At 45.5% G+C, this 14,298-nt stretch overlaps 1 protein-coding gene across 1 annotated transcript in view; it reads left to right on the top strand.

The window, feature by feature from the left end:
* The window catches only part of C3 (complement C3), a 130,189-nt gene that overhangs the window by 80,830 nt on the left and 35,061 nt on the right, over positions 1 to 14,298 (top strand). Inside the window, exons 29-30 of the mRNA XM_073622812.1 lie at positions 12,503 to 12,666; positions 13,910 to 14,068. Of these exons, the coding sequence (XP_073478913.1) occupies positions 12,503 to 12,666; positions 13,910 to 14,068 (323 nt within the window). The remainder of the gene's footprint in view (positions 1 to 12,502; positions 12,667 to 13,909; positions 14,069 to 14,298) is intronic.

Genomic DNA, 14,298 nt, shown 5'->3' on the forward strand with positions numbered 1-14,298 from the left:
TGGTCTGTAATTTTGTACTCGTGTGGTGTCCTTTCCCCCCTTAGGGACAACTGCGACGTGTGCCTCTAACATACGCCCCATGTTCCTCGTAGGGTCAGCTAAAGAGTTGAAGGTAGTTAACATTTTTGGAGCTAAAGTCTGGGAGAAGCACTTGTAATATTGCAGAGTGAACCCGTCTGGGCCCGGACTTTTACCCGTTTTCATCTGTCGCATGGCGGTCTGCAATTCATCTGTTGAAAGGGGCTGCTCTAATTCCTCTGCTTGTGTCTATGAGAGTGGTTGTGGGCCATATTGGGTCAGGAAGCTTTTTATAGCTTCTGTTCTGCGTAATGCTTGGTCTGAGTTCAGATTGGGGGAATTTAGGTTATATAGGCTATGTCTTCATTTTTGGATAGTAAAGTGCCCTGTTGGGTCTGTATGTGGTGAATTGTGTTAAATGGTCTAGAGGCACGTACTGCTCTAGTCAGTAATCTACCGCACTTGTTACCTTGTTCATAAAAGACTCGCTGATGAAGAACGTACTGGCGTCTAGTGCGTTCACCTAGTTCTTCCAAAAGCGTTGAGTGTGAATGCATCAGCTCCTGCAGTGTCTGCTGTGAGTGGGATTGTTTATGTGTGGCCTCCAGTCGCCTAATGTTGGCGATCAGGTTATCTATGGTGATCTGATGATTCCTTTTTACTTTCGCTGCCTGGGCCATCAATTCCCCTCTGATCACACATTTGTGAGCTTCCCACAAAGTGGTAGGAGATATGTCTGGGGTGGAGTTCTCCTTAAAATATGTGTTGATACTTGCTGCCAGGTGTGTGGTGAACTCCACGTCTTTTAGCAGGGAGGAGTTAAGTCTCCAAGTTTTTGTTTTTGGGATCGAGTCCGGGAAGGTCAGGGTAACTGAGATAGGGTGGTGGTCAGAAAGGTACATGGGGTCAATCGTGGCCTGTGTGAGATAGGTTAGGTCAGGCTGGGAGAGAAAAAAATAGTCCAGTCGTGAATATTTTTGAAAGGAGGCGGAATAGAAGGTGTAATCCTTTACAGAAGGGAACAATGTGCGCCATGTATCGTACAGCGCCAGACCTTGGAGTTGTAGTTTAATTTGTCTTAGGGCTCGGTAAGACAGCGTTGAGGTGCCTGAGGAGGTATCAAGGTCTGGGTTGAGGGGCACATTGAAATCATCTCCCAAAAGTACCACACCCTCCTTGAAGGAGATCAAAAGGTCGCTTACTTTCCTAAAAAAAGATGCCTGGTGTTCATTTGGAGCATATATGTTTGCCAGCACAATTGGCTTAGAAGCATAGATACCTTTAATGAACACAAATCTCCCCTCAGGGTCCAATAGGGAGTCTGAGAGCTTAAATGGGGCATGTTTAGAAACGAGTATGGAAACCCCTTTGGTCTTTGCTGTGGGATTTGTGGAATGGAAGACAGTCTGGTATATATGATTGGTAATTTTTGGGATGGAGTTAGATCGAAAGTGAGTCTCCTGAAGGAGGATGAATTGGGCCTTTTGCTTGGTAAGGGAGGACAGGACCTGTGAACGCTTTTCAGGCACGTTAAGGCCTTTTGCGTTAAGAGAAACACATTTCAGCGATAGAGGAGCGTGGTAAGGCATTTTTTATTTTTTTTAAATAGATGGATTTCGAAGCAAAGTTCGAGGCCCGGGTTTTTATTTATCTTCTCTAAAGATTGTCAGTTCACGTCAGGGTGGTCCAGCCAGCAGCTGTGGGGGGTGCTGGGGTAGAGCTTGTGAAGTGTCTAAGAAGTAAAAGGGGAGAGTCCAGCAAGGGGTAAGAGAGGTTAGAAGAAGAGGGGATCAGTGGGGGCAGAGGAGGTATAGGATGGAAAGAAGTACCAGAGGTGGAAATGGAGATGCCAATCCACCTATGAAAGAAGAAGTTGGTTGGTCAGCAGACTAAATCTTAGTACTGCTGCTGGGGGATGGTGAGAGTGTCTGGAATCCTACTCCGTGGCCATAGGGAGCAGTGAGAGTAGGTAGTAGTGTAAGGGGGAACAGTGCAAGAATGAGAACAGGACAGTCACTTCATGTCAACAGTAAACTCAACACAAACATCCTGAGAACCCGTCGATGGGGATCCAGTATAGGTCTAACGTCTGGAAACTGAGAGAGATTCAAAACATGTAATATACATAGACATAGATATCATGACCCATAGCTCCATGTACTCCATGTACTCGCCTCCCCACCTTGATATTATGGGGGCTTCACATCATTAGGCATGCACAATCTAATATTTACATCCGCAGGTGTATAGGGACATATATCCGTAGCTCTTCATCCTAAAGCTAGGCAATAAAAAAGGGGTAGATTTTTCGAGGGTTACCCTCATATCTACATTAAACGAGCATCTGTGTTGGGGATTCATGTAAACCTTTATGACATTATAGCCCTATGAGCCCCCGAGGCATGCTGTACGGCATCCCATACATGGTTAGGGGGGTAGTAGGTAGTATCATAGAGTATTGTTCTCTTAATATGTCCCAATGTCAATGTCGTCTACAATGAATAACACATAGAGGACATTCGTGATTGTAGAGAAAGAAGGGATCCACATGTGTCTGCCTCGGTGACTCCTAGTTGTCATACATATACATATGCCAAAAATATACGGATAGGATAGGGATAGGGATGGGAGGTAGGACGGAGGTGGCCCTAGGAGGAAAAATGTTAAATCGGTTACTTTGCCAATATAGATATGACGCATCCCAAATATCTAAGAATGGTGTATGTGTTCATCTCACGAAGAGGTTGTCTCCTAAGGCGTTGATGGGAATGTAGATTCTAAGGAACCCAATGCATGGGAAGCGCCACAGGTATGAAAGTACTAGTTCCGTAACGTGCTGGGAAGCCTCTGCAGTCCTGGGGGGTCAGGTGAATACATCGACATCAGTCACATTACCTTCAGGCTTGGAGGTTGTGACAGGTAATATCGGAAGACACGAGGGTCTGATTTGATAGAGGCGTTTCGATTCCCCGCTGCATATTGGGCCAATATTCTTTCCACGTGGGTTATTAAGATATAGAATTAAAAAAAATAAAAAGTCAACAAAACAAAAAAAAAAAAAAAAAAGTGCTGTGGAAGTCTTTTGCTTTAGCCAGGAGAAATCTGGTCAGGCAGCATCTGCAGTTCCTTGTTTAGAATCATGTTGTAAGTCTTTCCAAGGTCAAAGCGGCAGGCGAGAAAGCTGTGGTCCTCTCCTTGCATGTGACGTTGCAAACAACTCTGGCGAACATAGTGGAGACGAGACATGAAGTCTATAACATAGAAAAATGGGAAATGTAAACTGTAACAGGAAGATGAATCTCTCTGAAGAAAACAGACCTACGTAGGTAGTGTCAGGATGTCAAAAAAAAAAGAAAAAAAAATGGTTTTGTCAGGCCTCCTGGTGGTTCTTGCGGGGGGTTACAGGTTGTCCCATGGCATGATACTCCAGATCCCGGCGGGAGGAATGAGCTCCGGGAAAGGGGGGTCCCGATCTCCTGCGTCTAGAGCGGTGCCTCTGTGCTTTGGGTGAGGGATTGTGTGTCACCGGTCTCCATGGCTTAGACGGGAAGTGGAACGCACATCAATCCGGAAGCTCTATCTTGGTAAGTTGAGCTGCTCACAGAAGGCTGGGAGGTCGTCTGGCGATCTTAAGAGGGCAGTGCGGCCTCTGGCGGTGGCGGACAGGCAAAACGGAAACTTCCAGCGGTATTGTATATTCCGCGCTCTAAGTTGATCCAGCAGGGGGCGCAGAGCTCGCCTGTTCTGTAATGTAGTTGGAGAAAGGTCCTGAAAAAGCTTAATTTCAGTGCCATTGTGATGTATATGGCCTCTTTCTCTAGCCTTTCTCAGGATTTCTTCCTTAAGCGGAAAATTCACTACACAACATATAACATCCCTCGGGGGTTCATTATCTCGAGGGGGCGGCCTGAGGGCTCGGTGTAATCTCTCCATCTAATTGGGGAGTCTGGTGGTCAGTCTAAAAGGTCATTAAAGATGGCACAAACAACTTGGGGCAGTGAGCCTGCCTCCAAGCTCTCCGGTACCCCCCTAACTCCTGCCCCGATTATCGTGGTCTTCAACTTGGCGGTGTAGTTCATGAAGATATGAGAGTTGGGCATCATATGTGTGCTGTATTGCCTGATGGCAGCTGTGTGGAGCTGCGTAGTTTTCTCCACGTCCGTTATGCGGGCCGCCACTGCCTGAATATCCATCTTGAGGTCTAAGATTGCCACTTTCAAGGTGCCCGTAATGTTGTTGGTAATGTCTGTTGCGACATGCTGTAGGTCCGACAGGTTGACTGCTGTGAGCCCGGGTATCCTCGTCTTCTAGCTGAGAGTCTGAGTCATGACTGGGGCCTGAGGCCTGTCGTGTCTGTGCGGCCTCGTGGTCGCCGGAGCGGAGTGTGCGGAATATCTCCGGGATGTTGCGGCTGAGCTATGTGTTCGGCTCTTTCGGTGTCCAGGAGGCCGAGACACTCCTGTTAGATTTCCCCATCATGGATTAAAGCGGTTATTCCCCTTATTAGGCTGCTTTTACTCCTCGGTTGGCCGGAGCTCTGTGTTCAAGCGACCATTCCGGAATCCAACCAGGCCACGCCCCCGTACCTATTGTTTTTAAAGGGGCAGTGCCTATCCCACTCCTGGGCTTAGCAACAGGCACCTGGGGATAATAGCTGGGGTACCTGTCTCTGCTGATCACTGGGCTTGCATATGTTGGGCACCAGACCAGAAACTTTACATATGGGCACCCTGAGGATTGACTCACATGGAGGAGGTGTTGGTCTATGTGGCTGACAATTCAGTACCATTATTGTTACTGACTGTCCAATTTGGGTAATACCCAACACGTGCTAATTGGCTCAAGTTACTTCTAATAAAAGTGATATACTGCATGACAGACACATTCTGTTATTAAAATTTTACCAAACTGTGTTCCCCATCAATTGATTTCTCTTTTGTGTCATTCTGATTTGGATGAGTTTGGTAAAGTCACAAAAAGTTATTCTGTGCTAATTCCCATTCGCAATCCAGCACATTGGCTTTTGCATTGTTCCCTATAGCGAATGGTGAACTGAAGTGAATGAATAAATGAATGAATAACTTGTATAGCGCTACATATGCAAACTAAATCATCTCAGGGCACTTTTGCCGCCAGTGTCCATCTGGGTTTTCAGAAGAGATGGGTCTTGAGCTTCTTCCTGAAGGCCAGATAGTTTTCTTCCAAGTGGAAGTCCACAGGTAGAGCATTCCATAGCCGTGGTCCTTGGACTGCGAACCTTCGTTCGCCTTTTAATTTATAACGGGTCTAGGGAATGTGGAGGAGATTCTGGTTAGTTGACCGGAGATTGCGACCTGGGGTGTAGTGCTTTATTTTGTCGCAGAGGTATTGCGGGTCTTTTCCTTGTGTAAATTTATGAGTGAGGCAGAGGGTCTTGAATGTAACTCGATCCTTCACGGCTAGCCAATGGAGGGTCCTCAGAGACGGGGTGATTGATTTTCATGTTTTTTTTTCCAGTTACCAGTCTGGCTGCTGTGTTCTGTACAGCTTGTAGACATGAAATTTGGTATTTTGGAAGTCTTAGGTAGAGGAAATTTGCGTAGTTGAGTCGGGAATTGATGATTGTTCCAACTACTGCTGCTGTATCTCCTTCCGGGACGAAGGAGATGAGTCTACGCAGTAGGCGAAGAAGGTAGTGGGATCTGCTGATTACTGATCCTATTTGTGCATCCATCGTCATGTTTAAGCCAAAGATGACTCAGAGGCTTTTGGCTTTAGTGCTGGGGGTGATGGGTTGTCCGAGGATGGTGAGTGGTGTGGACATCGTGCCAGGGTTTTTGTTTCGGTTTGCGTGGAGGAAGAGGAGTTCTGTTTTGGATCCATTGAGTTTAAGGGAGCTCTCCGTCATCCAATCGTCGATCAATGAGAGACAGTTTTGGTAATGCGTAGGTAGAGTTGGATGTCATCCACGTAGGAGTGATAAAGTAGATCCTGGTTGCTGATTTTGAGGAGTGGGCAGAGATAGATGTTAAAGAGCACGGGCGACAGGGGTGATCCTTGAGGGACTTCGCATGTAATTTTTCGTGCTTTCGAAGTGAACGTTCCTAGTTTCACTTTCTGAGATCGGATCTCTAGGAAGGATGCAAACCAGGGTAAGTCTGAGTCTGCAACTCCAGCTACTTCTGTGAGACGAGTGAGCAGGGTTTTGTGGTCTACTGTGTCGAACGCTGCACTGAGTTCCAGCAGCACCAGGAGACACGATTCTCCTTCATCTGCTGCTTCGAGGGTGTCATCCCAGATTTTGAGGAGTGCAGTTTCTGTCCCGTGGCCAGGGCATAAACCAGATTGTAGTGGGTCCAAGAGTTTATGGGTGTCCAGATGGAGTTGTAGCTGTTGTACTACTGTTTTCTCGATAATTTTGGAGTAGGTGTTGAGGCTTGTGACAGGTCTGCGGTCGTTTGGGTCTTTGGGATCGAGGTTAGGCTTCTTTAGGAGGGGTTTGATTGTGCCTTGCTTGAGGGAGGTCGGGACGATTCCTTCTTTAAATGACTGGTTTATGAGGTATGTTATGATAGGTGCCAGGATGTCGGTACATTCTTTCAAAAGTTTTGTGGGAATAATGTCGTTTGGCGATGTGCTGTCTCTGAGGTTTCTGATGATGGTTTTGGTGGTCTCAATGGTGATTGGGACCAGAGTAAATCTCGGTGGTTGTAGAAACTTTGTGTGTTTTTTTCTTCTTGTTCTGGCCGAGTGGGGGTTACGTGCTATGTTCTGCTGAATTATTTCCTGTATGGTTGCGATTTTGTCAATGAAAAAATCAGATAACTCATTGCAGAATTCTTGTGTTTCGTTTGCTGGAGACTCTAAAAAGGTGGGGTTCATAGTCTGGGCGACTAGTTTGAAGAGTGCTCGAGGGCGGTTTATGGCTTTTGATATGGTTTTGGAGAAATGTTCATTTTTTGCTATGAAGATGGCTTTGCGGTATCTTGTGATGAGCGATTTGTAATTTGTGTGGTTTTCCATTGTTGGGTTCCTTCTCCATGCTCCTTCAGCTCTTCTGCGTTCTTGTTTCAGTGATGTAAGAGAGTCATTGAACCAACCCGAATAGTTTTTGCGGGTGGGTGCTCTGCGTATTGGTGCGACCATGTCTGCTGTCTGTAATAATGCTGTGTTAAGGGAGTTGAGTGTGTCTTTAGTTGAGCAGTTTTGGGTTAACACCGCTATTTTGTTGGATAGTGTAGTTTTGAAGAGTTGCAAGTAAAGTTTCTTCTGTGATCTTGTACAGTGTATTGTTGTTGAGTGTGTTGGTATTTGGTAAGTGATGTTTATTTTGAATTTGATCACGTGGTGGTCAGTCCAAGGCAATGGCATGTCATCAAGTGTGTTAATATCCATGTTTTGTTTGAAGATGAGGTCGAGGGTATGGGCCGAAGAATGCGTGGGAGCATTTATCAGTTGCTGCAGGCCTAGTACTTCCAGTTGGTTGATGCAAGCGGTAGCGATGGAGTCCTGGGAGGAGTTTGCCCAGAGATTAAAGTCCCCAAGTAGCAGGAGATTTTTGTTTTCAAGGTGTATGTAGAGATGGATTCGATAAAAGGTGCAAGGAAATGTGTTTTTGGTCCCGGTGGTCTGTAGCACAGTAGTATGTGAAAGGTGTCCTGGGGTGTTGTTTGACATTGAAGTGTGAGTGTTTCCATGAATGGCAGTGAGCTCCGTAAAGTTGGTTTTGTGAACTTGAAGTGAGATTTGTAGATCACTGCTAGGCAGCCTCCTCTTTGACCGACTCTGTGCTCAGTTAGGATGCGGTAGTTCTCAGGCACTAACTCTGCTAGAATGGTGTTACAGTCAGGTGTTAGCCAGCTTTCCATGATGAAGAGACAGTCTGTGTTGTGTTGAATGATAAAATCATGAATTTTTTTTTTTTTGTGCTTGACTGCTTATCTAGTGTTGATCAGGGCGCATGATAGGTGTTGTCTTGGATGTTGTGTATTCCTGTTTTGGATGGTTGGTTTCTAATTTGTTCTTAAAACTTGTTCTTTTCGTAGTATTGTTTGGGTGGTGGTTGGTAATGTTGTAGCGGTATTCCTTAGGCTGCAGAGGGTGTCAAATGAATAATTGATGGTGCACCTGATGGGAGAGTGCTCTGGGGTGCGTGTTATGAAGTGAGTGGCTCGAGGTGCCATGGCACCGCTCGTGCTCTGTCCTGGAGCAGAGTTGGTGTGGCGGTGATCGGTTGTGTGCTGGTGGAAGGGGTAGCGGCGGCGGATGCTGCAGGCTGGGGCAACCCAAGTAACGTCGGGAGGAGATGTCCGTTGAAAAGCTAAAGAGTTAGATTAAAAAAAAGTTTGGACAAAAGTTTAAAAGTCTTAAAGTTAGTAGAATTCTGTCCTTTTTTCTGTCCAGGGTGTAGCAAGATGGCCGCCGACACTTCCTATGTCCTTTTGGCTGGTCCGGGTGTAGCAAGATGGCCGCCGTCAGCACAGGAGACCGTAAAATGGCAAACAGCTAGATTTATCCAGCAATCACTCAGGCAGACTCAAAAATACAGAGCAGGACCATTGCAGGGGATGCTGATGTACCATCTGTGTAAGAAGGAATGCTCTCCGGGCCAGCAGGTGTAAGGATGGTGCTAGATTGAGGCACAGGAGGCCGGTGTCTTGCCGAGAAAGTTCCCTTGGCGGATAAGGACCCCCCCTGTACTGCACAGGCGCAGCGCCTGCACAGTACGAACTACTATGACCCGCCGGAGATAGCCGAAGCTCAAAATCTTCAATCAGCTGTACACGGCGCCTGCGCCCTAGGTCCAGGTTCCTTTCCCACCATCCGAGTGGACCTAGAGGGGGAATAAAAAAGAGCCGAGCGAAGCGAGGCTGTGTCTGAAGCATGGCGAGCGAAGCGAGCTCGCGAGGGGCCCTCTTACAGGCGCCGTGTACAGCTGATTTTCACCTATTCACCTTCGGCTATTTCCGCCGGATCCTACTGCACCTGCAGCGCCTGCGCAGTAGAGGGGGGTCCTTATCCGCCGAGCGGAACTTTCTCGGCAGAACGCCGGCAGACCACTATTGAGTGGAGCTTATGACAGCCAGGTAATCCAGCAGGCAGGCTGAAAAATATAGGTAATGACCTGAGCAGGGGATGTAGATGTATAGTCTGTGCAAGTAAGAACACTCCCTGGGCCAGCAGGAGTGAGGATGGTGCTGGATTGAGGTCTGAAAGATGGCGGCGGGCGACGATTGGGGGTAGCCAAAAGTCATTGTATGCCATACCTGGACCAGATTTCACTAGCAGATGGCGTTGAATGTAAGCTCTGAAATTACAGCTCTCAGTTTTGGAAAAAACGCAGGAAATTGTGAGAGCACTTGGGGAGGGAGCTTTTCTGAGCAGCATATGGGGATTAAAAAATATTTTGAACCCTGGTGCCGAACATGTGGCCCTTTGGTATATATTGTGCAGCCCTTGGACACCAACAGTCTGCTGTGAAGGTGGGAACATTTGTAGGCAGGTGCAGTTTTTCTTACCCCCTGTAGGTGGAACAGTGCCATTGTTGCATGGGAAAGGGTGTCTTATAAGGGAATGGTCCCTTAGAGATTCCGCACAATGCCTTGAGAAAGAAAAGCAGTCTGATTGGACACAGAACTCTAGAGTGACTTCAGCAGCCATCTTGGTTAAGGAAACCTTTTAAAAAAGGGACCCAATGTAATTTCCGCACACTTCTGGTGAGTGAAACGTCAGGGACAGGAACCCACTTATAAGATACAGTACTTAACCAGGGAGAGGTTCCAGTTAAGAAGGAATAGCTCAGGGCAGGCTCCTTCTCATACCATGAAGGGACACTACCCACGCTAACTGAATCTGTCCTCTAATAACATTTTTGATTAAATTCTAAGACTGTGTTACTTGGTGTATATTAGTGCCAAAGATTGGTTTATCTCTGTCTTCAACAGATTTTCTCAAGACTTATATAAAGGGCATTGGTGCATTATACACATTGTGAGAGTGATTCCTCCCAAACAGGTATCCAATATAGGCCTCGCCTACACATCGATTTGTAAAGGGGTAAAAAGTGACCTCTACTAGCTTCTTGCAACACGTCTTAGGTATCATTCATTGTCTTCTGCCAACCTAATCTGTGGCATGTCAGCTGTCTGTGACCATCTAGAACAGTGGTTCTCAACTCCTGTCCTCAGGACCCACTAACAGACCAGGTTTGCTAGATAACTGAAATACATTACAGGTGATATAGTTTGCTGCTCAGTGATTGCAGTATTCTAGTCTGCATCTCCCCAAGGTAATACTTAAAATATGGCCTGTTAGTGGGTCCTGAGGACAGGAGTTGAGTACCACTGATCTAGAGAATGTCTGCAGTCTCTGATAGTCTTCTCTACCATTACATACAGTATACTGAACATACTTAGCCCTTTGATAATGTCAAGGGCTGTGGTTGAGGCCCCCTATACCTTGTAAGTTGAAAACCACTGATCAAGAGACTGGGTTTTTATTTGGCAAGCCATTTTATGTACACCTGGAGTGAGGGTAACATGGAGACTACTACAGACCACCTTCTAAGTTATTCTTACAGTGAGGCTTCAGAATTTTATGAATCATTATGAAATAAAAATATCAGGAATGTTGGAGTGAAGTCGAAAGCCAGATGCTTGTTTTGTGTCAGTCTAATTAAGAGAAGACATAGTGCAAAGTCCTGTGTGGCTCCGAAACGTTGCACTGTGTCTTCTGTGAAGTGATCACTCTTCAATAAATATTTTGAAAGTTATTCGACAAGCCACAGTTGTTCATAAACTATTTTGGATGCAATTCGACAGTGTGCAGGCGAATATACAGTATATGCATATGATCTGTGATGTCTCCAGTTCCAGCTAGTTGTTGCTTCAGCACTCGCAATTCCTAAGCCTTTTTTCAGGAAATTGTGCATTGAGAATATTGACACTAGTCTAAAAAAGGTTCTTTTTAAAGCGGAGGTCCGCAGAAAAAAAAATATTAAAAGCCAGCAGCTATAAATACTGCAGCTGCTGACTTTTAATATATGGACACTTACCCGTCCAGGGAGCCCGCGATGTCGGCAACCGAAGCCGATCTGTCCATCGGCTCTCGGTTACTGCCGCCGCCATCCTCGGTAAGAGAATCAGGAAGTGAAGCCGTGCGGCTTCACTTTCTGGTTCGCTACTGAGCATGCGCGAGACGCGATGCATGTCCTCACTGGTCCCTGCTGTCTTCTGTCTCCCAGAAGACAGCGGGGGAGGACAGAGTAGGCGCTGGAAGTGGCGTAGGTCACCGCAAACGCTGCGGTGATCTATGCCAGGAAGTGGGAGCAAATACCTGTATAAGACAGGTATCTGCTCCCTCCTCCCCCCTGAAAGGTGCCAAATGTGACACTGGAGGGGGGAGGATTCCAAAAAGTGGAAGTTCCATTTTTGGGTGGAACTCCACTGTAGCCTCCCTGGCGGTTTTCCCGAGTGTGGCTCGGGGGTTAAAATTCAGGACCATTAGCGGTAACCCCGAGCCACACTCGGGATTACATCACAGGATCCTGGTGTGGCTTTAATTACCTTGTCCCCGGGATCCTGCGATGTCCCCCGCTGTGTCCGTGGGCTCCGTCCTCCTCCGAAGCCTCTCCTTGCCAGGCTCTGTTCCCTGTGAGCGTCGCGACGCATGGGGGCGGAGCCTGGCGGCAAATTCAAAAAATTGTAAAAATCATAACACATACAGTACTGTAATCTTACTGATTACAGTACTGTATGAAATGATTTCACATCCCTTTTGTCCCCAGTGCTTTGTCCTATGCCCTGCATGCAGTTTTATGTTATATATACTGTTCTTTCTGCCTGGAAACTGGAGATTGTCCATAGCAACCAAAAAGTGTCCCTTTACGTCAAAAGTGGCTTTAGACCAGCTAGAAAACAGCGATAGTAAATTAGAATCACTTGCAGAATTGGACAATAGTGAATCGTGGGGAAATTTATTTTATTATTGTATTTTTAATTTTTTTTTAATTATTTATTTTTATTTATTATATTATAATTTATGTTTTTGTGTTTCAAACTTTATCATACCCGGGATATCTACTAGACTCTTGTTTGGACAGATTTAAGTGTGTTATTGTTAAGAATTACAGACCTACAATATAAAACGCCAAATTTCCATGCAAAATAATTGTACCGCTTTCAGCACCTAAAATCCAAAATAATCATACCGCCAGGGAGGTTAAGGCCTTGTGCACACTATGCTCTTCTGAGCGGTAAAAACGTGCCTATAGCCTAATTTTTCAAATGCGTTTAGACTCGTGTGAATGGACACCTAGGCTAACATACAGGGGCATTTGGAGGCAGAAAAAACAATGTCAAATGTCTGTAAAACAGGCTTTCGACAGCTGCAGTGTGCATGAGGCCTTAGGTGTGAAATGTTATCAATTTCTCAAAACATGTGACTGTGCTAAATGAATGCTATTGTTCGGCGCTAACGATTTACTCTGTGTGTTTTCCCCTGATAGACAAGTCACATTGGAATGAACCAGGAGCTCGCTTCATTTCTTTGGAGGGCACAGCTTATGCTCTGCTTGCTCTATTGCAATTGAAAGAATATGAAGGCACAGGAAATATTGTACGCTGGTTGACCGAACAAAGATACTTTGGAGCAGTGTATGGATCTACACAAGTAAGCAGCATGAATGGATCTTCTGCTCTTACAAAATAATTTGAGCCCAACTCATCTTTCAGCTTAAATCAAATAAATGCATTCCAGGCGCACTAAACCAAAAAGTGCAAAGTCTTATGCCCTGTACACACGATCGGACATTGATTTGACATTCCGACAACAAAATTCATCGTTTTTTTTCCGACCGATGTTGGCTCAAACATGTCTTGCATGCACACAGTCGCACAAAGTTCTTGGAAAATCCGATCGTTCTGAACGCGGTGACATAAAACACATACGTCGGGACTATAAACGGGGCAATAGCCAATAGCTTTTGTCTCTTAATTTATTCTGAGCATGCGTGGCACTTTGTCCATCGGATTTGTCTTCACACGATCAGAATTTAAAGGATCAGATTTTGTTGTCGGAAAATTTTATAGCCTGCTCTCAAAATTTGTGTGTCGTAAATTCCGATGGAAAAAGTCCGATGGAGCACACACAAGCTCTGATTGTACATATTCCGTCAGAAAGTCCGACTGTGTGTACAGGGCATTACAGTTAATTTTCTTTAGAAAGCAGCCACAGTCTGTAGAGTTCCCTTTCCCCTGCCAGCACGCTGCAGAGGAGAACACTTCTCTGAGTAGAAACAGTGGTCTCTTTACAGAGGTCCAACACTCACTCTGCTGAGGTAGAACTAGAGCACTGCAAACAACAAAACTCATGCTTCCTACTGATTGGAAATTTCTAGCTTGGTAGTGTCAGATCTCTGTATAGGGACCACTGCTTCCATGCAGAGAGTAAAGGGCCTCCTTTATAGCATGCTAGCTTATGACAGAGAACTTTGGACTCTTTCTTTTTACTGTTTGTGTCCTAGAAAGGGAAACAAAATAAAAGAGGTTTTAACTATTCCCTACTAATAAAAAGAGAAGCACTTTAATGTATCCTGTCTACCACTTCTTCGGCATTGTATTTTTAAGCATGGTGCAATTAAATTGATGGGGAGTACAACAGTTTTGGGACCAGGTACACTACACAAACAAAAATAAGGCATCTATCAATTAAAAAGTGCAGCTACCTGGTGGTGCCTGCATATAGCCCAGAGACTTTCATTACCCCTTCTATATCTGGATGCCAGGCCTTATTTGCCAACAAAACTCCAACACTTTCTGGTGGCAACAGTACTGTGTGTCAATCACTGTGAATCAAGCATATGTTGATAGAAATTGTTATTTTCTAAATTTTTTTCTTCTTCATTGTCTTATAGGCCACCATCGTTATGTTCCAAGCTTTGGCTCAGTATCAGATAGATGTGCCAAATGCCGAAATTTTAGATATGGATGTGTCTATCCATCTTCCTGAAAGACAAAGTCCCTTAAACTACCGCCTTAATGTTGAAAACGCACCGCTTGCACGCTCTGCTGAGGTAAGAGTTACAGGGTTCAGAACACTAATCTTGAATGGACCAGAACTTCCTGCTTAAAGGATAAGGCAATACTACTAGGAACATCCTCACGTTTCAGCCAGGTGTCTTCCAGTTGTCCATAAGCTAGTTGTCCATCAGGCAGTTGGCAATAGCTCACTTGTTGGTCTAGCAATCCTTGGCAGCATATCTTTATGCTAGTTTATCTGAGCCTAACACTGGCCATGAACTGG

This window comes from Aquarana catesbeiana, linkage group LG03 (genome assembly GCF_042186555.1).
Source record: "Aquarana catesbeiana isolate 2022-GZ linkage group LG03, ASM4218655v1, whole genome shotgun sequence".
NCBI lineage: Eukaryota > Metazoa > Chordata > Amphibia > Anura > Ranidae > Aquarana > Aquarana catesbeiana.